Consider the following 23734-nt stretch of genomic DNA (forward strand, 5'->3'; position numbering starts at 1 on the left):
GCCATTGCTTTTTAGACATCTAATAATGATTAATGAATAACAATAATTTTTACTATTTTTAGTAATTTATATCTGAATTATACAAGTAGTATTAATTTAAAAAACAATGAATGTAGTTTACGATTGATACGAAGATACTAATCAGTTGACAACATTCCTCCTCTAGTATAAACAACGTCGAATTGTTTTTTGCAATTATTTTACATTGATTAATTATTCATTACGAAAGCTTTGCACATTTGCTAACTAAAAAAAATCTATTTTTAATATCTGCTAAATCTACAGGCAATGTTTTGGCAAATGTCCATTTTAAATAAATTAATATTTTTGGTTTATACTTTAAAAACTCAAGACCCTCTCCACCCGTTTATTGGGCATGACGTCATATATAGACGACCGCTTAAGTGGATTTAGAATTGAAATAAATATGCAATACTGCTTGGATGTCCATGAACACGAATATTAAGAATATGATTTTTTTGCATTCATGGAATTAGCCTATTATATTCTGTAGATATTATATAATATGAAATCTGTAATTCTGAAATTCTGTAAAAAAAATAATATAATTAACAATTATAATATTGTAAAAACTTACAACAACCAAAATATATAATATATATGCGTTTATTTTAAATTTCATTTAGGAAGGAAATTAGTGTTTAAAATTATTAGATGGTCAAATATACCAAGTTGTATTATTATGCCAACGACTTGTATACATATATCCATACAGAAGGCTTAGTGAGCGAATTGGAAAGTGGTGGCTTTTGTAACTACGAGAAAGATACGCACTCCATTTCCATCCTCGGATATGTATATGAATGAGACATCTACTTTCATAAACTGAAAAATCCACGTTTAGTCAAAATTTAATAAAAAATACATCTGCTAAGTCTGTCGGAGAAAGGAAGAGTCAAAAGGATAAGTCAAATAAACACCTCTGAACTACTAAAATCCATACAGAAATATTGGAGTTCCCATACAAAGTGGTCTAAAAATTAATCTTCTTTTGGCTGTCCTGAAAAGTAGCAATTTAAGACTTAACGCCTTCTTCCTTTCACACACAGAATTATTCTATGTGTATTCACACAATATGTAAAAAACTTTCTAAATCTATGAAAAGCAAAAAAAGAATATACTCAAAAACTTAACGATTAGGTACAAATATCAATTCTGTGTGCAAAAGGAAGAAGGCAGTAAGTCTAAAATCGTTATTATTCAGGAGAGCCAAAAGAAGATTGATTTTTGTACCACTCTGTATGGGAACTCCAATGTTTCTGTGTGGAATTTAGTAACTCATGAGGCATTGATTCGACTCATCCTTTGTTCGTTTGTATTAACCCAATGCTTACGGGCCCTTTTAATTAATTTTGTAATTAACGTGTTAATTTGCATTTGAAAAGCAATTAGCAAAAACACAATTTTGTGCGGCCCGTAAGCATTGGGTTAAGAATTATCATTTGTCGATTTTTTGCTGTTGATGTGGCGAATTGTATTTTGCTTGTGTTTACTACAATAAAAGGTTGAAAAAAATGGGCATATTGATCTAGCTAAAAAAAGAAACGTTAAAATCAACCACTTTTGCTTGAAATGCGAAAACTTCACAAAAATATTCAATTGTGGATTTATCAGTATTTGAAAATTGATATATCTTAAAAAAACTGTATAAAACAATATTTCTGTATTTGGAAAAATCATAATATCAGAATACGACAATATTTAAAAACTTCAGCCGAGTTGATGAATGATTTATCGATGATTCTTTATACATTTGAATAAACCTATCGAGAATTTTGGAAGCATACCCATTGAGTTATGAACACAATATGTTTTCAATGAGAGTTATTTTTTTATCTACATTACGACAGCACAGTAGAATTTATTAAACCGTTGTGTAGATAATGTTATTCTTAAGATATCGTAAATTGTTGATAATGATTCCCACCACCAATGTAGATGCCGTCCTCGTTATGGTTGCACCTCCATAGTAACCACCTGAATAGGAAGACGTTTATATATATTTTACAAAAGAGATAGATACATAAATACAGAGGGAAGCAGGAAAATAATAATGGTAATATATTAAAAGATTGAGGCTTTTTTATATGCTTATAATAAAAATATTATATATATTATAAATATATATGTGGGGTCAGCTGTCATTAAAGTAGTATTGTTATCAGAGATGGAATAACATTCTTTATTCAAAACTAGTTTTAGTTATGAACGATGAAAAAGTTGTAATATATAAAATAAAATATTCATAAGTTTAAAAACATACAAATATGTACAGGTGTGCTAAAATGAATTTAAAGTGTGTAGTACAGTGATGCTAACCGTACTAATAATTATAGTACAATACTATAATTTTAAAGGATTCAAGATGAAAAATGTTCCTGCACTATATATTTTTCAGAAATACTATAATTTTTACGCCTCTGTACAATAATCAGCATAGAAAAAGATGGCAACACTGGTGTAGTACGTAACTTTATTTCAAAACAATTTATTAGATATTATTTAGGTAGGTACACATTGTAATATAAACATTACAACATTTAAACTGTTTGATTTAAGTTTTGTAATTTTCCATTAAAACTGTTTTTTTTTCCAACTTCGGTTTCGGCTTTTGGCATCTTCAAGCATTATGCACGCTCATCAAAGGTAAACAAACAACTGACATAGGTTATAATTACTTATATGCTTAATAAACATATTGACTACTTAATCTGCAAACCAGCTAACTGCCCTTTTCACCAAAAATGAGATTTTGATGATAATCTGTTATAAAGCATATTTTCTATGCTCACACAGAATTTCAAACTCCTAAGCCTATGAATTAATGCGTTATCGTTCTTCACACAAAACAGCCAACTGCAGGGCCAAATTTCCAATATCATAAATGAAGCAACCCCGGTCTTTATATATTTTTTTTATATATATAAAAGGGAAGCTAAATTAGTGTATTAATTCATAGTGTAGCTTATTTGTAAAAATATTTTTTTTTCTCCTTCCTGAACTGGAGTTAGCCAGTTTGATGATTAAGCAGTCGATATGTAAAAAAAAATATCCAGGCACGGGCAGTGTTGGTTAAATTAAATGTTACTTATGAATAAAAATGCGTGTGTTTATTCAATATCTAATTTAGTATAGGTATTAATAGTAAGTAACTATATCTTGCGTCTTGCACCTGTTGTACGTTTGTCATTGATGAGTGCTCATAGTGTCTGAAAATATGCCGAAAGGCGAAACTTCACAAAAAACAATTTAAAAATACAAAACTTAAACCAAATAGAATTTAAATTCAAATTCCACGCTGATAAATTTTCCATCTTTGATTGGCTAATGAACATATTATTATAATATTTATGTTTGGATTTCTAAATACGAACGTTTTGCAAAAAGCTATAGTAACAAAACACAGAAATTATAAACTGCATTCAATCTTACATTGAAGATATTAAGTTTTGAAAATTAATATGAATTATAAGAATGAGTACCTAGTTCCTCCTTTTAGAGTCGGAAATATTTATTGAATTTGACAGATTTTATAATACTATAGAAGTCTTCGTAATCACTAATATTGGATAATTGCTTAACTTGAATCTGCGAAGCTATCTATACAGAAGGCAGCTATCGACGGTAGTTTATCATATTTATGTAGTGATAATTGTTACAATATATTAACCGTCTAAACTGTCAAAAAGTGCTATGTTTTAACAGCCCCTCTCTAGGCTGTGTTACCTTTTAGAATGTGATATAAAGTTTTGACAATTTAGACGGCTATCTTATTGCAACAATTATAATACCTCAATATATAAATATGATAAACTACCACCACAATTAATGGGTTTATCCCCCTCTTAAAGGATGAACTGTAAAAAAATCGTGATAAGTGTGGAGATGATAAAGCACTAAATTGGTAGAATACTTCTGTTTTTGATATACGAGGACGATTTACTTGTAAAAGGGTTGTCCTAAAAAGCCATGGAATATAAGGGATCGATTGTTTTCTGTCTATGTATAATTCTGAAGAATATTTGGGAAAAAAATACAAAATAAATAATGAATACTAAGTATAGGAAAAGGTTGAAACACCGAAATTTTGCTGAAAAAAAATATCATTTAGAGGTAACAAATAAACCTACACCCATTCCAAAAGAATAGAGGAGAAAATAATTAATGACGTTAACTTCATGCTATCCACAACCATAAAACTGTTATTTAAAGAAGCGTTTAACTACGTATTATGAAAGGAAACAATAAATTAAAAACAAAATAATGTTAATACTACTTTTAAAACAAATAATTAAGATAATTACATTGATAAAAAATCCCTACCCATCGAAAAACCATTTGTCATTAATAATTTTGCAAATAAATTGTTTTATTCAAGTGTTGCTTTATAATGCTCAAAAACAAAAAAGGAATAAATAAATAAATAAAGAAATAAATGGGTAATGAAAATAATGATTGTCTTGTAAAATAAAATTTATTTCGTAAAAATGAAAAGAAATTATAAAATCATAAAAATAAACATTCTCTCGGTGGATTCTTAAAAACGAGATTATAAAAGTATAAATTCATACGGACATTAAGACAAAGATGAGATTAATAATTAATTATTCTTAAATTGACACTCACACGTCACAAAACACTTTTGATATCCAGTCAGACAACTTAACGAGGTGAAAAATTAAAATGTTTTCCCTAACCTGCACAGCACAACCAACAAAACAACGAAATTCCAAGCACAAGTCTACTGAATCGGGCGACGGTTTGGGCCCCGTTTACAGAAGCATGGCTGTAATACATGACATTGTAAAAGCCGGCTTTTTTGATCTCTTCCGTCTGACTCTCTAAGGACTCACCTCGGGCAGTTTTCATGAATATTTCTCCGGGCGGAGAGTAGCCGATTCGGTTGTGGGCTTCCAACCGGATGCGGTAATAGGTGTCCGGGACGAGGCTGTTCATTTCGAAGGCCGTGTTCTCGTACGCTTTCAACTCTTGCTCTACACAGTCGCTTTTCGAAATCTCTGTCCATTCTCCATTCACTTTATTAACCTGCAAATTAAAAGATATAACAGTCATCCATTATCTATAAATGCTAATGCTGTAACTATAAAATAATAGTCCTGTAAGTTATGGACAGCATACATATACCATGAGTCATTAACCTATTTGTTAAAAAGGAAAAAAAAGAAAATTGTGATTTCATTGGTCTTTAACTTGGTATTTTATGGGCTTACAATTGAAACATAATATGTTATTAATGTTTATATACAATTTTTTATTTACAACAGAATTAGTTTGTAATCAATTATTAATGTTTATTAGAAACTGTTTTCAGTAGGTATCTACACTGGGCTAATGACCATTGAAAATACATGCTCCATTATAGGATTATGTTGTATACCTAGTGTGTATTATAATATATTTTTAACATTTAAAAAAATAAGAAGACAGGTAGGTAGGTAGGTACACCAGACTTGTCTATTATAGGTTATTTTTGACATAAAAATAAAGAATAAGGCAGACTTCAGTTGTTTACAAAAAAAAATACATGGCAACTTGAACGGTCGCTTGGCTTGTCATATCAACGGTGAACGGTGTGACTGTTATTGTAAATTTTATAAAAATATATCAATATTTTCCCCACAGCAAAAGATGCCTAGCCATTGTCGATCAATGAACATTCCTTGTATTTTGTAAATAAAATTATTTAGTATAATTTATCGATATCCGTAATTTTGATATATGGAATAGGTAATAGGTATGTCTCAATTGTCTCGACATTAATAGGTTCGTTATCTAAAAGATTTATACTAATATACGTAATTGTTTTATAATCGACATGCAAACCAGAAAGTAGGTAGCTATTTTATTTGAATTAATACTAATATCACATAAACTCATTCGATTATCGATTTATTAGTTCGATCAATCATATTAGGTATTTTAATCTCATTCAAAATGTATGAAAAATTTGGTTGAATGAATAATAGGTATTTCACAATATAACATTTTTGGGTAAGAGCTACTATTATGGGCCAGCTTCAATTATTGGCCACTTGCAGATAAAATCTAGTTTTTTAAGATATTAAATCAACATTGCCATCTGTTAAGTTATTAAAAAATCTCGTCAATTATTCCTTCGTTGGTAAAACAGATAATTGTTACTTTTAGCATTATAAAACAACCTCAAAACCGCATTTGTATCTGACAGTTCGAGCGAAACCGTGAAATAAGTGCGATTTGTTGTAAATTGTACAAGGATATGACTTCTGTTAAGAGGTATGTTAAACATTTAATATCATACAAAATGCTAATCCAATTGACAAGTATCTATGTATTTGATTTATGTATACATCATTAGACATATATTTTGGAAAAAATATGTGGGTAGGTATATTATGATGGTGGCCAATAACTGATTCCAAAATACGTCGATTTTCCTTTATCGGCCGGCCTTGCTAATAATAGAATATGTGACTAATTAGTAAAGTATTACATTTATTTTTGTTAGGTAAATAGTGTTTTAAGAGTATTATTAATCATCTTTGTTTTTATTATATTTCTCCGACATTCGTAGATAAATATTGGCCACCTGGCCCATAATTGTAGCTTTGATGGCCGATAATAGAAACTTTTTTCTTGATTGTTCCAGAATAAAAATGCATCAAAATAAACGAATGAAATATAGTCAAGAACTGAAGAATTAAAGAAGCAATAGAGTATATGAAAGACCATAGTGAAGAGTCTTTGCGTTCAGTAACAAGAAGATTTGAAATACCAAGAAGCACACTAAAATTCAAAACTAAAATTCCTTCCGCAAAAATCCTCAACTGAAACTCGAATGATTCTCATTTATCCTTTATGCTACGTCAAGATGTTTGTTATTTCTATTAGCTAGGTATTAGATTTCTTTTGAATTTTTGAAATCAATTTTCAACAAGCTCTGCGTATTTAATTAAATATGCCTATCTCACTGTAACTCAATGTGAACGTGTTCTTTGTATTTTTAAGTAATATGTTACGTATGTCTAATAAAATGACGATAAAGTTGCATTAGGCACTTGATTGAAAACTTAATAATGATGTGTGTGTGTGTGTGTGAGTGTGATCATAATATTACATAAACTATTTTTTAATTTTTGTTTAAATAATGTTATTACAGCAATTTCGGGGTGGCCAATAATTGCATCTTTTGGTGGCCAATAATTGAAAAAAGTGGCCAATAATTGTAGATTTCTGCCTTTTTTTTTGATTATTTTTTTTAAGATGTAAAATATTTTTTTTTAAATGTTCTGATAATTGATTATTATAAATAAATAAACAATTTAACACACAATATTTTTTTATTTCACCTTCCTAATGATATCTGTCCACAAAAAATTAACAAAGTTGAAAAAATCCTTAACTGGCCAATAATTGTAGCTCTTCCCCTATTTTTTCATAATTACTTTCTTTAAAAATATTTAAGTAAGTATATTGGATAAATGTTGAAATAGTCCATTAACTATCACTTAACTTTAAGCTACTTAGTTATTTTGCACATAATTTCAATTGAAGACAAATTATTCATAATCGTTTCAATAGAATTAATTTATGAAATGGGTTATTTCAATTACATAATAATAGTTTAATAGGTATATTTTTAATTTCCATAATATTTATAAACCGTCAAATATCACTAAATTATTATATTTTGGGTTTAAAGTTATCGGAATTGAGGTTATCTTCTATCCTCTGTGTGATGTGCTCATAAAATTATAGCTCTTTTTGCTGCACGTTCGATTATTTCTTAGTTGGCGTTCTTTTAATAATCACAATAATGGTTATTTGTACCAAATATTCATGAATTTGGCGTACGAGCATAGACAAATATCCTTTACGCGCGAGGATGGTAACCCTAAATTGCTATGCGTTCCATATAAAATTGTTTACTTGTCAAATTATCATAATAATACTGGATATATGTTTTATCTACTGACAACACACATAATTTAAATAATGATTATTTAGTTTTACAACCGATTTTTTAATATTATTACTTGCACAAACATTATTTTACCCTCCACATTAAAACTGGCATCCTTATTCTGACACTTCGAAATAAATACTTACCAATGATTAAAAATTCTACCACTTTATATTTAAAAACTTTTCAAAATTGTCTATTAATACTTACTTCAAAAATACACGCCTATGTTTAACATCAAATTGAGACATGTTTAAGCTGAATATTAAACAAATCAGACGATATTCACAGACAATAGAATTTAGCAGTGGCGAAGGGTGGAGGTAGGCTGTTAAGATTCGCCATAAACAGTGCACATTAAACTTTTTCAGACATACATATTTGTTTTCATTGAAATAAGACTGCAATTTACAGATAGTGTTGGTTAGTTTTTAAAATTCAATTAAACCCTGAGAAACCAAGCCATAATAGATAATAGTCAAAAAATACATGTCTATCTATAAAATATCTAAAATTATGCAATTAAATCATACATAACTTTGAATATTCTATAAATAGAATAATATTTTTTATTTATTATAGTTTGGTTTAGCCAGGGCTTAATGAATTAAAAAAAATAACCAACAATATGTGTAATATGTATTTGTAATCCAACAAAAACAAATATCTATGAATGAAAAAGTGTGTACAATTTTGTCGTATTGCCCAAATTAGACCAAAACTATTATGGTTTCGTTTAGGCATGGTTTAATTGATTTTTAAAAACCAACTAACACCATCTGTAAATTGTAGTCTTAGTTTAATAAAAACAAATACATATAACTAAAAATTTTTAGTGTGCACTATTTATAGCGAATCTTAACAGCCTACCTCCACCCTTCGCCACTGGAATTTAGACTGTCTTTCTCTTGGAATTTAAGGACTTTTGGATAAATGTTGAAATACATAAGACTATACTATTCATCACGACAAAGTGCATAATTTATTTGATATTAGCGGCCTTTACACGTAGGCACTTTCGCTCATCCAGGGATTGCAAAAAGCTGTACTTATGTATTTAATTATATTTAACATCAATAGTTTTATAAAAAAATAATGAAATGAACTTACTGGACAATAATCTATTTTGTAGACGTCGATTGGCTCTCCGTTATCAGCAGGAATCTTCCATCTCAGCTCATAGTGGTCTGCGTACGACGATTGCACGGCGCCTGTTTCACTCGTGCTACCACCTAGCAGCAAGAGAGGGGGTGCGGGGTACGAACTGTAGAAGACAAAACATATACCGTAATAATATTATGAACATAATTATACGTATGAGGTATAGTCCGAAATCTGACAAAAATACATACATATTCCATGTGTAATTTCAAACAATATGTATGTAGGTATAGAACTCACAATCAGAGTTGAGGCGACGACAATACTCACACAGACGCATTGCTTACAAACAGGTGTTTCAAATTTTTAAATCGACTTTTACACACCCTCTCAGAAACAAAAGATCCATCAATATAATCAATAAAAGGACAGTCTGTGACAGAGTCTGGAATATTCTAAACGATCAACGTATACGCATGTTGTCCTCTTTTCGGTATAAGCGCAATAAGTAGGCGTAAGCAAGACAAACGGCTATTTCTCGTAGACATTGCGCAATGCCCGTTGCCTTAGAAATACACCAATACACACATCTTTCGTATCTGTGGATCGCCTCAACTTTCGGTAACAGACCTATAATATGATTTAGAAATTCGAAAACCCAGCAAAAGTAAAATGTTTAAAAACTCAAATGATTTACAAAATAAATGATTAATTAAAATGACAAAGTATTGTAATTTTCGACGGCCTCTTTTTTTGCAATTTACTTTTTCATTAGGGGGCCATTAGATATAATTAGCATGTTATTTAAATGTGGTAATTAAATACTCCGTGGTGAAGAAGTTAAACAGATAATTACATTACAGGAATAATTAATTCTGCAATGAAGGTTTCTCACATTTTAGGCATGGTGTGTTCCTGGGGTGCACCGAATGGCCCGATGCCTACGTCATTGATGGCGGCGAATTGGAAGTTGTAAGTGAACATGGGGAGAAGATTTTCAACGATGTACGGCGAGTCAATACTCCACGTCTTGTTCTTGGATAGGTTCCAGTCATAGTTCCTGGACTCCTTGTAGCGCACGATGAAGGCTCGCAGCGGGATGCCGTCGCTGCCGGGGCTGGTGATGGTGAATGACGCTGTCGTAGCCGTCACTCCTCTCAGGCTCACCTGCAATGAACAAGTGCATTAATGCATTAAAGAGAGCATGGCCAAATAGACGAAAGAAATAATATATATTATCATCATTCCAGTTCTATCTTATCTCAAAAGAAAATTAAATAATCTTTCTGACAATACGTCCTATATGACATACGCGCCATAATTTAAAAAAGGCTATTATAGGGGGTCCTCGTTATCCGAGGGTAATTGGAACCGGAAAAAAAACCTCTTAAAATGAATTCGCTTAAGCTTTTAAAAGGGGGACTAAAATTACTTAGTAAATGGGTTTAATTGGGACACATTTAGAAAAGTAAAAGACATGTGAGTAAGAGAGAAATAACGTAGGAGTGTGGGATTGAAAGAGACACTTGATGACTGAGCTAAAACGACTTGGATAACGATAATGAGGATCCCCTGTATAGCGATAAGCCATATATTGAGCATCGACTGTGAAAAGGAAAAAAGGTGTAATCCTCACGATATCAAATTTTAACAGGAGGCACAAAAACGTTTTTGTTATGGTTTTCGGTCAAAGTTAAAATACAAAATAGACATACCCTTGAAGTGATAACTAATGATTTGGTTTTTATATCCCTAATCTTATTAAATTATTGAGTTAAAAAAAATGATCATCATCATCATCAGGGGCGCGACAACTCGGTGTGGGTCTTGGCCTCCTCCTACAGCTTCCTCCACCTGTCCCTATCCAGTGTGGTCGCTTTCCAATTCGGTACCTCAAGAATACGGCAGTCACTGGCAGCTCCATCCAACCAGCGAATCTTTGGCCTGCCTCTTCTTTTACACCCTATTGGATTGCTGGTCACCACTCTCTTTGCCGGTTCATTGTCATTCATACGATGCACATAACCTAACCATCGCAGTCTCCCAATCTTAATCGATTGAACTGCGCTGCAATCTTCATACAGCCCGTAGAGCTCAACATTATATCTTCTCCTCCAATTGGTGCCGTCCCTGATCGGTCCATATATACGGCGGAGAATTTTTCTTTCAAAAATGTTCAGGGCTCGTTCATTTCAGAGTTAATGTCCAGGTTTCTGATGCATAGGTGAGCACTGGCTTTACAAGTGTCTTGTAAAGAGTGCTTTTAGTTTGGCGAGATAGTATGCGGGACTTAAAATGTCTTAACAGTCCAAAGTAGCATTTATTCGCAGACATGATTATCTTGTTCATTTCTTCTGTAACATCATTATGTCGAGTTACAAAAGAACCAAGGTATATGAAACTGTCAACCGTATCAAACTTGTATGTACCAATATCTAACTTTGGTGCGCCTTCTCGTGGTGACATAGACAGGCATGTATTTAGTTTTTGCCTCGTTTATTTGTAAGCCCATTCTTTTGGCAGGCATCTAATGCCGTGAATTCCTTTTTCAGCGCCAATTCTGATATGGCAATGATGTCGATATCATCGGCATACGCCAGCAGCTGCACAGGCTTAGTAAATATCATGCCGCTGCCACGGGCATCAATCTTTGCATCACGTATCGCCTTTTTTAGCGCAATATTGAAAAGAAGGCATGTCAGAGCGTCACCTTGCCTGAGGCCCTTCAGTGATATAAATGGCTTGGATATTGCCGCTGTATTGTACTGGTGTCATTGTCATCTCTACAAGTTTAATTATTTTCGTCGGAATTTCAAATTCTCACATTGCTTCGTATAACCAGTTTCGATTAATGCTATCATAAGCTGCCTTAACCCGGCACCTGCCTCAAAAATCGTATGACGCACCATAACTACGCATGAATTTCATTATCGTCTTTGTTCTATACTAAAAAAAGCAATAAAAAATATGTCACAGCTCCAGTCGAGAACCCAAAACCATTAAAATAATTTCGACACACTAAAAAACCGTAATAAATCAGTTATAATATCAGAAACACTCGAACAAACGAATGCTATCCAAATTTGAAAGAACTCACCGTAAGACGCCATTTTGTAGCCAATAGTTAGAGCTCTGCGCGGTGTGTACTATTTCGACACTTGTGCATTACGTTCCCACGAATTGAAGTGTTACTAATTTTCAAGTGCATATCGATAAATCACATATTAATGTCTTCGGGTTGAGTCGTAAACAAATATAAAGGGGACCCTTTTAATATATTTAAACTACACAAACACTTAACTTATTGAATATTATTGATAAATTAACACGAACTCAGATATTAAAAAAAAAACAAATACAATAATAAACCTATTTTAAAATTCTTTTGACGTGTGATATATTTTAAAGCAAGGTGACAGACATAACGCAACATCACACGTTGGGCACATATAGCGAGAGAGTTTTGTTTTTTTCGGATTTTTTTTAGAATTCCCGCATACGAAACATCTCCTTCTAGGCTTATCGGTATTTTGTGTCGGTAAAATGTATTCTGGCAAATGTCCCGTTGCACTTTTGGGCAATAATCGTACGGGATTATCGCTAGTTGACGCTGTCGGCTTGGGCAGGGGTGCATTTGAAATTCTCACACAATATTTGTTCACTAATTGTTTTATTACACAGAGTTGAAAATCGCCCAATGTTTTTTTGTCACATTTAATAAATTTATATAAATAAAAAGCATTTAATAAATATAAGTCGATCATGTGGAATGCGACCTTTTTATACCACTTGATCGACTTTCTCATACACGACAAGTTGCTAAGCATCATGTCGGACTTATCTACCGTACCCATATTTTTGTTATAATCTATAACACATTTTGGTTTTTCGATGTTTTCGCCAGTTCTATAGTTCACTTTTCCCGTTGGTCCAAATGATGCATCGTGGAGGGTGGATAGCATGTGAACATCCCTCCTATCGTGCCATTTCAGAGCCAAAAGTGGACTATTGTACTTAGACTCGGTATCTCCCTTTTTCAGTTTGCTGAACTCTGGCATATCTTTACGATTTTTTCTCACTGTACCGCAAGCATTCGTTTTGTGAGAGTGAAGGTATTTAAAAAGCGCCGGACTCGAATACCAGTTATCACACCATAAGGTGTGACCTTTCCCGATGTAGTCTTTCATTAGCGTTGTCACTACCGCACCGGAAATACCGAGATTTTCATTGTCTTGTATGTCAGTCCCTTCCCCACAATAAATTATAAAGTCAATAATATATCCTGTCATTACGTCACACATCACAAACATTTTTATTCCAAATCGATGTCTTTTGGAAGGAATGAATTGTTTAAAAATGAATCTACCCTTAAACACGATTATGCTCTCATCTATGCAAAGATTCTGATACGGTATCATCGTTTCCCTAAAAATTGTTCTTGTGTGTTCTAACAGTAATCTAATTTTAGCTAGTCTATCATTTGAGGCGGTCACACTAGGATCAGAAAAATGAAGCATTTGTAAAATAAGTTGGTATCGATTTCTAGCCATTATTTTCCCAAAAATGTCTGCATGCAGGTAAGGATCGGTACTCCAATGTTCCTCTATCGACGTGTGCTTATTTCGAGTCATCAGCATTGATACGGCAAAAAATGTATACAACTCCGGCACTGACGTGTCTGTCCAATTGTGTGATCGCGATTTCGGTCCAAGGTCTCCCGCACTGTACGAATGGTTAAAAAATGTATTCGTTTGGTTCACTATTTCCGACATTATATTTTTATTCAAAAAATGTTCAAAGAAAAGACATTCGGGAGAGGATTCGTTCAAGTCGTTCGATGTCACGCCAGATCGACAATCATTGAATTCGTGAACTATTGGAATATACGGGCCAGTTCTCCACGACCGCAAAAATTCAATTGGCTCGTCAGAGTCCGTATCGTCGACGTCATGATCAGTCTCATGCTGTTCCAATTCCTCTTCCGACATATCATAATCTGAGTCCAATTCCTCATTAGTACGCACATTTTCTTCCTCCATATTTACGCACTATAAAACTATGAAATGTTTTTAAAATGTTTAACTACAGTATTAGGGAACGCCAAATCACAGAAACCATTAAAGTCACACACAATAGTTATTGATATCAGTATTAATTTTCACATTCACTAAAATGGGACACGGTAGACAGTACAAAAAGTATTTTAAAAATCGCGGTAAAATAAAATCATACGTTCAATAGTTAATCATGCCAGTTTTAATGTGATAAGTACACCAGACAGCAAAAAAAGTATTTATCAACGATTGCGGTAAATATTCAACTTGTATGCGATAAATACAATCCCGCGCAATGGCCCGATGGCCCGCTCGGTTGAAAGTCTGTCGTATACTGCGCAGTCGCGGCGCGCAGTTCAAACTGATTTCTGTCGACCGGCAAAACTTGGCCGTACGAATTGGTTCGAAACTTTGGTGATTATTTTATATTTAGAACCAATGCTTTTAAAATATGTCATAGGTGGCAGGAGAAGGACAAATCAGGCCAAATTTACGTGAAAAAATCAGTCCCGTATGATAAATATGGACGCGGTGACATCGATTTATACACATGCGCATTGCGAATTTGGCCGATTTGTACAAGGTGTGTGACATCGGCGCCGGCCGGGTTAAAATCGATGAACAGGTAATACGTATTAATATTGAATTCAGTGGTCTTTTCTAGAATCTGCCTTAGAGTGGATTTTTGAGTAACACATGATCTCCCTCCTGGAAAGCCTCCTTGGTAGTGCCCGAGTATTCTTTCTACAATGGGTTCCAGTCGCTGGAATGTCAGAATCGACAACAGTTTATATGCAGAGTTAAGGAGTGTCACCCCTCTGTAGTTGGTTTCCTTTCTTGTGCAGGGGACAAATCAGCCCATCCTTCCACTCCTCTGGCATCTTCGTTCTTCTTTGGCATCTCAAGTCCATACTTGGTGGATTAGGCTATGCAAATGTTTGAGCAGGCTTTCCCCCCCACATTTTATTAATTCACTCTGTAGATTATCTATTCCAGGCGATTTGTTTGTTTTTAATTAAAAATTATGGTTAAGTCGTTTTTCCCACATCACTTTTTTAAAATTTAGATAATAAATTGGCATTTGCAGCTTACATCCTTTTGACACAATGTATATTTAGTCATGTACAACGTTATTATGTAATAAAACCTATTACATTATGTATTATGTTATGCCCTTTTACCTTTCTACAGTTGAATATAATATAATTTTATAATAAAACTGTAATATACTTACATGTGAAACTTGAGGGGGTATAGAAGCGAGTCGCAGTTGGATTTCATGTTCGTCAATACCCAATTTGTTTGTGGCGACACACTTGTACATAGTGTAGTACCTTTGGTCAACCGGGATGATCATCAAAGTACTTGACGGTCCTTTTCCAACGATGCGCATGTTACGCTCTTCGATAAGCGGCCTATCCCTCAGTCTGGAAACCAAACACGATTTTAAGAAAAGAAAGATTTATGTAATAACTCTAATAATTGATAGGGCAATATATCAAGTTAATGTACGTTAATGTAAAAAGCAGCCAATCACCGAATCCAATTCAAAAAATAACATATACTTAAATAAATAATGTGTCATAATACACAAGTAAAACACAAAAATCTCAATATTTCGAGACACTAACATGTTTCCATAACAAACATTTTATGAATACAACAAAATACATTGTAATTATGTTTCTTTTGAAAGTAAGATATTATGTTTATGTCAATATTAAGCAGTGGCGAAGGGTGGAGGTAGGCTGTTAAGATCAGACATAAATAGTGTACACTAAACTTTGTCAGCTTGTTTTGATTGAATTAAGACTTAAATTTGGAGATAGTGTTGGTTGGTTTTTAAAATTTAATCAAACCCCACCTAAAACAAGCCATAATTTATACTTAATATTGTAACTTACAATATTTTTTGACTATTATCAACTATGGTTTGGTTTACACAGGGTTTACATAGGGTTTACACAGGGTTGTGACAGACCTGGCTGCCAGAATACTCAATGTAGTAATATAGGGATCTTACCTCCATTCAATGGTTGCGTTAGGAATACTCTCAGCGATACAGGTGAGGTTGGCAGGTTTCTGGTCCCAGCTCCACACGTGCGGTTGGTCGATGGAAGCCTCGAACGTTGGCGGGAACTCCACTGTCACATGGCCATTCTTGTATGCGCTCTCCGCTTTATTAGTGGCCACGCACTCGTATAGGCCATCATCGGAACGCATCGTTTCGGTAAATGTGAGGGTGCCAGTGCTCTCTCCCTTTTCAACATTGGTTTGTACATCAACGATAATTCTGTAAGAGAGTAAACATTTCATATATTAATTGACAATACGGTAAGATTAACCCTTTTATGGCTAACCGAAGATGAAATATTAAAATAGTCAATTATTGACATTCATTTTTGGCTTGAGAGTTAATATGACATGAGAGTAGAGGTGGAAACATTCATTCAGTCATTTTTAAGTCATTTTTATTTTCTAGAAAAATCACTTTGAAAATAATAATAATAAATACTTACCCTAATTTTTGTATGCTATCAAATTACTATGTTTAATAATTCACCTGTTATCGTCACGCTGCGGTCCCGAGATGAAAAAATTTTCAGTTCTGTATTTCCTGAAAGCGATCGATGGAGCCGGTCTTCCGTTAGCCTTGCAGATCAGCCTCGTCTCCGTCTTAACGGGTGAAGTCACATTGAGCAATTCGAAAATCTTTGGCTTCATCAAAACCTATCATAAAAAACTCATTCAATTAATATTTCACATTAGCCAGAAACTGCCTTTATGATTTACTATGTCTTGTACTTTGAGACATAGGAAGTAAGAACTCATTCAATTCACACATTTTATATTATTATTATAATGAAAATTTGTGTTAGTTTGTTGATTAGTTGCTATTGCCGCTATAGCAGATATTCTCTGATATTGTGTTGTGACACACTGGTGTGTCGAACAGCAGTTCCTAGGTGTCATAAAATTTTTTACCATACTAGAAAACATTCACTAAAATTATATGGCAAACTTCAGTGTGTTATTTTAAATAGTATTTTAAAAATATGGATAGACTTTTGAACTGCAGAGTGGGGTGGTACAAAGGGCACTCCACTGCATAAAATCGACCGATTAGCAGTTCTCTGGAGAAAATATTGAGGCAATAAATAGAGGATATAGTTCACCTGGACATCAACCACGACTTCAGCGGTGCCAGCAGCATTTTTGGCCGTGCACGCGAATGGCCCAATGTCGGATTGATCCACCTTATTCATAGTTAGAACTCCAGTGTGCTGGTTCACTGTGAAACGATCTGCTGTGCCCAAGTTCTAAAATCAAAACAAACATTCTTACGGTGATGTTTTGTAATGTGGGGCAGAGCACATTGAGATGGAGCTCTGCAATTTTTTCTCCGCAACACAATATACATTGAGTATGTAGGGTACTGACTTATCATCCTCCGGGTTCAACTCACAGTGAAGTCATAATACATTTGTCATATTTTGAAAATTTTGTTGTTTATTATTTGATTGTTTTACTTTTAGGTTAGGTTTGGGTTTCATGGCCTATTGTTATGTTAAAAAAATAATATAATAATAATCAACATTTACAAGTGCACTACTGTTTCACTACACTAGTGTCATTGGGCCTCATGGCCTCTTGTTATGTTAACTTATTCTATGATTCACGATAGTACTATAGCGGTATCTGACAGACCGCAGATTTTGAATGACAAAATCGCTGTAATATCGATAATTTTTGGTTTAATATTTCATAATTATTCAAACTGATGTCACAGTGCATTTCATTATTTAGATTATGCAAATCAATCGACAGCGGCTAGTAATTTGAGTTTAAAGTGGGACAAGATAACTCGCGAAATTTGTATGTGCGGTCTGTCGATCATGGCCTCATAGAGCGAGAAAACTCGCTGAAGGTATAGAAACGGTTAAAAAGAGTATATGGGTCACTGTATCTATAGTACACATATTACATATTTTTATAATTTAAATACCGTTCAGGCATTCAAATGCGCTTAGAACTGTTGAACTGAGAACTGAGAAATATTCTGAGAACAATCTCGTCAATTCTACATACAATAAATTGCAATTGTACAAAATTATGAACCTCTCAAACTGAAAGTATTTTAATTTTTGCAACAATTAATTGTTCATTTCTGGCGAGAAAAAATAATTCTATTAATGCTAAACACTATTATGTGTTCTTGTCCAACGAGCATTAATTAACTTCATCCAGCACTGACCCCGGCTGATAATGACGATGACATAATATGTTTGAGCAAAACTTAGAATAAACCGTTATTTATTTTCTAATTTCATACCTCTTGAGTTGTCTGCTTAATCCATGTGAAGGTTGGTGGAGGCTTGCCTCGGGCTACGCACGTAATCGAGGATGTATCCCCTTCCAAGACTTCTACGGTGTCTGGCATGGCTTCCATTGTCGGCAATGTGTGAACCTAACAAATAAAAATGAGAAATATTGCATAACTGTTCATTGAAAACATTGTCGGTATAAATCGGCCACTTTTGCAAAATTTTTAAGACTATATTGTTATCCAGTCACAATTTATTATCATAATTCATGAATTCAGTATGAGTTTAAACATCTTAGGTAGTATGTTGTAGAGGTCCTATGTGCTGAATAACAAGTGGCCCAATACAATAAAAATTAAACCAACTTTTAGTAGGAATAAAAAAATCTTATATGCATTATTTTTGTTCATATTTAATGACAGGTTTGGAGGCCTTCTTGCAAATGCCTGTATTATAAGCCACCATTGAGTGTTAAAAGTACAAGAGATGATATAGTTGGGTTTCAAGGATTTTTTACACTTCAAAATCTCAAATTGTAAAAAAACATGTCTGTTTACAATCTTGGAAGATTTTTAAGAATTGCCTCTTCCCTCGTATTGATATTAAATATTTGGTGAAGAGAAGAAAGACTATGTACCTCGAGTTTGATGTTTCTTTCGGAAAGCTCTCCAGTGTGCATGACAGCTGCTCTGCAAGAATAGATGCCGTCATCTGATTCCGTGACATTCTTGATCAGAAGACCTTTGGATTCCAATACGTATCGCCCACTTGTGAAGATCTAGAAAACGTAAAATAATAATAAGATATAATAGACATTCGAATATTGTATATTTATTATTATGTATAGATTTAGGATCATTAAAAAACATCTTAGAAAAAATATTATTTAGTTCTATCTCAGAAGGAGTTTCCTGTTCGTCTTAATTGTAATTTTAAAATGGCCTAGCCATTTTACTGCTTGTCTTAATCAATACAAAATTTCTTATTATTGCATTCTTGAATAGGCGCCTATTTAAAGGGTTTGGTTTGAGGCTTCACTAAACCTTTGTCAAAATGAATTTAATTTGTAAATATTTCAACAGATGTCAGTGACAGATTAATAATTCAACTATCAAATAATAAAATTTTGCAACAAGGGTATATTACCTGGTCTTCATTTCTAATCCAACTAATAGTGGGGGGCGGTCTAGCAGAGACATCACACTTCACTTTGTAGTCCTGACCTTTGATAGGGTACTGGTTTTCGGGGGCATCTTTCCATGTTATGGCAACTGTAATACAACAGTAATTAGTACATTAAAAGTAGCATCGCGAAGGAATCCCCCCAGTGACCCATGTAAATGCACAATCCACGAATCATCATCAATTTTGTGTTCACTGCGGATGATTCCAAAAGTCCTGCGCATGCGTACTGCGCCCCTGAGTACTGTCATCATATTCCCCATGATATTACATCGCATTACCCATGTATATTAGTCTATGGTTTTATCCACGAATGACTTTTTTCCTATTCGCCGGATCGCACATAACAACTTGCCTCGTGTGCCTGACCGCCATAAATCAAAACTTCCGAGAACGGGCAGCCGTTCCATGATACAACCTCGCACATCTGCCTAGCAATATCGACATTCGCCGCATCGCGGCTGCTCCGAACGCGGCGACAGTCTGGAGAGAAATGGTCGATTGTGCGGCTGTGCGCATGCGCGTATTCGATATTGGCTGATGTCGACATGCAGGCTCTGGCCAACGCAACTTGACGCATGCGGCAGTGTCGCAGCGTTGCAGTTGCATCGGCCAATCTGCGAAGCTCCATTTGATAACGTTAGTTTCTTGGTTTACGATGACGTCACATCGACGAATTCGTTGTAAGACGCATGCGGCGAGTTCTGATGTGCGAGCCCTCTTCCTCTTTCTCTCGATGAAATTTCTGCATTCATATAACAAACAATCACTAATTGTTTGAATTCCAACCTGCAGCGTAATTTCATTTGATGCAATTTTGGATGAATTGTGTATTTCACTTTCAGTGACACGTGTAAAAAAAAAATGAATGCCTGCATTCAATTCACTGTGAATAATCATCCGCAACTACACTAAAACTAAAAACAACAGTTACTTTTGTTAACGGGAACCTTAGAGGAAGTGAAGATTATGAAAATGAAGATTAAAAACAAAAAGTTTTGCATGTAACAATTTCTAAGAGTCAATTTGCAGTTTCTCCTCGATAGTAAATTAAATATTCGTATTTAAAGTAACTCACTGATGACTTCAATCTTGACTTGGACGTGTAATCTTTGGGTGTTGGCGTAATTAGCGGAGCAGTGGTAGATGCCGGCCATGGCCTCCGTCAGCGAAGGGATGAACAGCGCCAAAGTCTGCTCAGGCATTGACTCGCTGTGCATACCTTGTCGGTTCGACTTGTTCCTGAAATTCAGTACAACAAACCATGCAGTATGAATAGAGTAAACAATCTCAATCGCTATAGCTATGTATTTGTGTTAGTGATATTATGTAATTATTGACGATGATTATTTGGCTATGATAATTCGCACCGTGAGTGTAAAACCAAGGCATCTGCAAAAGACATATTTTGGATATATTAGGGTTTGAAGTTATATTATTATTCTATTAGGAGAAATAGAGTTTCTAAAAAAAAAACCATAATATTTGGTTTATATCTACATTATATTGCATGTTCTTTCGGTTACTTCACTTGTACATTATCAAGTTCACGACTTTTGCAGTTGTTTTGCATTTAATCTCGAAATTGAAAAATTTGCTTATGCCTCGGTTTTACACTCACTGTGCAATATTTAAAACAATAATGCCCGGAATATAAAAAAAGTTTTGGTCAGTCGATATCAACTACACATAGACACAATTATTAGAAACACCTCAGATATAATATCTACTAGAAGAAAATATGACTCTGGGCAGGACTTGAACTTGCATACATTGGATTCCGGCTAATATGCTTTACCAACTTATTGAGCCACCTGCGTCCTACTTAATTAACTGGTGTTTTTACATGTGTCAACTCTTTTCTTGTCCCTAGTAGGAATTTCTGAGATGTTTTCAAATTACGTATGTTTAATATTATCTCATTCAACAGTTTCAAATTTCTGTGGTATAAAGTGTGGAGTCTAATTAATGTGCTGTCTACCGTTTGAAGAAAATTGGGATTTTTCCCGATGAGCCAATTGGCCCATGGTTACTCTTCCTACAATCAAATCAATCAGCTAATATGGATGACAATTATAACATGACTACACTCACTTTCCCGAGATGGTCCGGTTGGCGTTGTCTCTCCACTGAAGATCTGAGATGAGGCCGACATCCTCAACGTTGGGTCTGCAGGTGAGTAGTAATGCTTTGCCGACAGCTTGCGTCTGGATCTCTTGTGAAGGCAAAATCTCTAAAGTGGGATCTTTGTAATCTGCTGATACACCTGAAAACAGAGAAAGACGATTTGTAAAACTTAACTTCTGAAAAACATTGCCTGTCTGATGAATCTGACATACGATTGAACGAAACGGTCACAGAGTAATATTTTTATTGTAAATTATTGTCAGGCATGTGCAATTATTTATTTTATATAATATTCTATTTTTTTTATTAATTTCAGCCATCAAATTTGAGAGACAATGAAAAAACAAAATATAATATCAATAGTTATATTATAAATCCTAAACTTCTCGAACTCTTACAGGAGAAAGGCATCGATGCAAGAGACATTCAACTGATAGCTAACTTATATTGGAATCAAACAGCGAATATTAAGATTGAAAACGAAATCAGTGGAGAGGTAAAAATTTGTCGCGGTGTAAGACAGGGGTGTATATTGTCACATTTGCTATTTAACATGTACTCGGAAGCTATTTTCAAGGAAGCCTTACAAGGTGAATCGGTGGGTATTATGGTTAATGGCAAACATTTTAACAATATACGATATGCCGATGATACTGTGCTGATTGCTGATAGTTTAAAGAGTTTACATAGGTCAGTAATTCTTATGGTTTAATAATGAACCTCAAGAAAACAAAACTATCACTAGTATCAAAAACAGCGACACCAGACACCAACACAAATTTTGTCATTAGCAGCGAACCAATCGAACGTGTGATAAATATTTAGGTACATGGGTCAATGAGAAATGGGACCAGTCTCAGGAAATAAAAACTAGAATTGAGATCGCAAGGAGCGCCTTTCTCAAAATGAGACGCCTCCTTAGCAATCGAGATCTTAACCTAGGTCTGAGACTGCGTATGGTACGTTGTTATGTGCTCTCAATTCTTTTCTATGGTATGGAAGTATGGACGCTAAACCAAGAGATGTCACGGAGACTTGAAGCTTTCGAGATGTGGCTGTATAGACGCATCCTTAAAATTCCTTGGACTGACCGGGTGACAAATGTTGAAGTTCTCAATTGAATGGGGAAGGACCGAGAAGTTCTACGTAGTATCAAAACCAGGAAACTACAATACCTCGGCCACATTATGAGAGGACAATAACTAGCATTCCCCAACTTGTCATTCAAGGCAAGATCAATGGGAAGCTTAGCAGAGGACGGCGACGCATTTCGTGGCTTAAGAACCTCCGTGATTGGCACGAGTGCAGCTCCACCGAACTGTTCCGGGTAGCAGACGACAAAGATAAGATGGCCTTGATGGTGGCCGGCCTCCGCTAGGGGATGGCACAATAAGAAGAATATTATAAAGATCCGATAGGTACAAAAACCATGCTAGGATATTATTTCAACACAAACTTTTTTATTTCGTTTGCATTGGGTTATAAAATAACCTTTGAAAAATGTCAAACATCAAAAATATCGAAACAGAAATATTTAATACCTGTTGCAAAAATTGAAAATACCGATATTTTCAGTATTAATCAAAGCAGAAACCGAATTTATTTTAAGTAACATAAACAAGTAACAATCACTATAAAATTATTGACTGACGACGGTGATGCATTGTTCGATTTCTTTATCCTTAGTAGAGATAGGAAATCTGGTCGATTTTGAAGACTAAGTATATTTACTACCAGTATAAAAAAAATACTTAGTATAGAAACTTGTTCCAAAATACTTACTAGTATTTGGAATACTATATAGAGTGTTTGGCGTGCGTATGCGACATAAGTTTCATACTCAACTGAAACTAAAATCAACTCCATATTAGTATTTGAAATACGTATCGGCTCAGGGAACTCTGACTGTGTATCAGCTTCAATAGAATCGCTAAAAAAAAGGTTAGCCCTGCTTGTCGAAA

At 34.2% G+C, this 23734-nt stretch overlaps 1 protein-coding gene across 1 annotated transcript in view; it reads right to left on the reverse strand.

Moving 5' to 3' along the window:
• The window catches only part of Fas2 (neural cell adhesion molecule fasciclin 2), a 46628-nt gene extending 23191 nt beyond the window's left edge, over positions 1 to 23437 (reverse strand). The window contains exons 1-13 of the mRNA XM_085949261.1: positions 23425 to 23437; positions 21741 to 21912; positions 20725 to 20888; positions 19611 to 19735; positions 19102 to 19242; positions 18473 to 18607; positions 17316 to 17459; positions 16703 to 16869; positions 16163 to 16432; positions 15374 to 15566; positions 9981 to 10252; positions 9095 to 9248; positions 4875 to 5067 (exon numbers count right to left, since the gene is read on the reverse strand). Of these exons, the coding sequence (XP_085805387.1) occupies positions 4875 to 5067; positions 9095 to 9248; positions 9981 to 10252; positions 15374 to 15566; positions 16163 to 16432; positions 16703 to 16869; positions 17316 to 17459; positions 18473 to 18607; positions 19102 to 19242; positions 19611 to 19735; positions 20725 to 20888; positions 21741 to 21912; positions 23425 to 23437 (2143 nt within the window). The remainder of the gene's footprint in view (positions 1 to 4874; positions 5068 to 9094; positions 9249 to 9980; positions 10253 to 15373; positions 15567 to 16162; positions 16433 to 16702; positions 16870 to 17315; positions 17460 to 18472; positions 18608 to 19101; positions 19243 to 19610; positions 19736 to 20724; positions 20889 to 21740; positions 21913 to 23424) is intronic.
• Positions 23438 to 23734: the final 297 nt, after the last annotated feature.

The sequence above is a fragment of the Rhyacophila brunnea genome, unplaced genomic scaffold, assembly GCF_057557595.1.
Source record: "Rhyacophila brunnea isolate RB1 unplaced genomic scaffold, BYU_Rbru_1.0 scaffold_21, whole genome shotgun sequence".
Taxonomy (NCBI): Eukaryota; Metazoa; Arthropoda; class Insecta; order Trichoptera; family Rhyacophilidae; genus Rhyacophila; species Rhyacophila brunnea.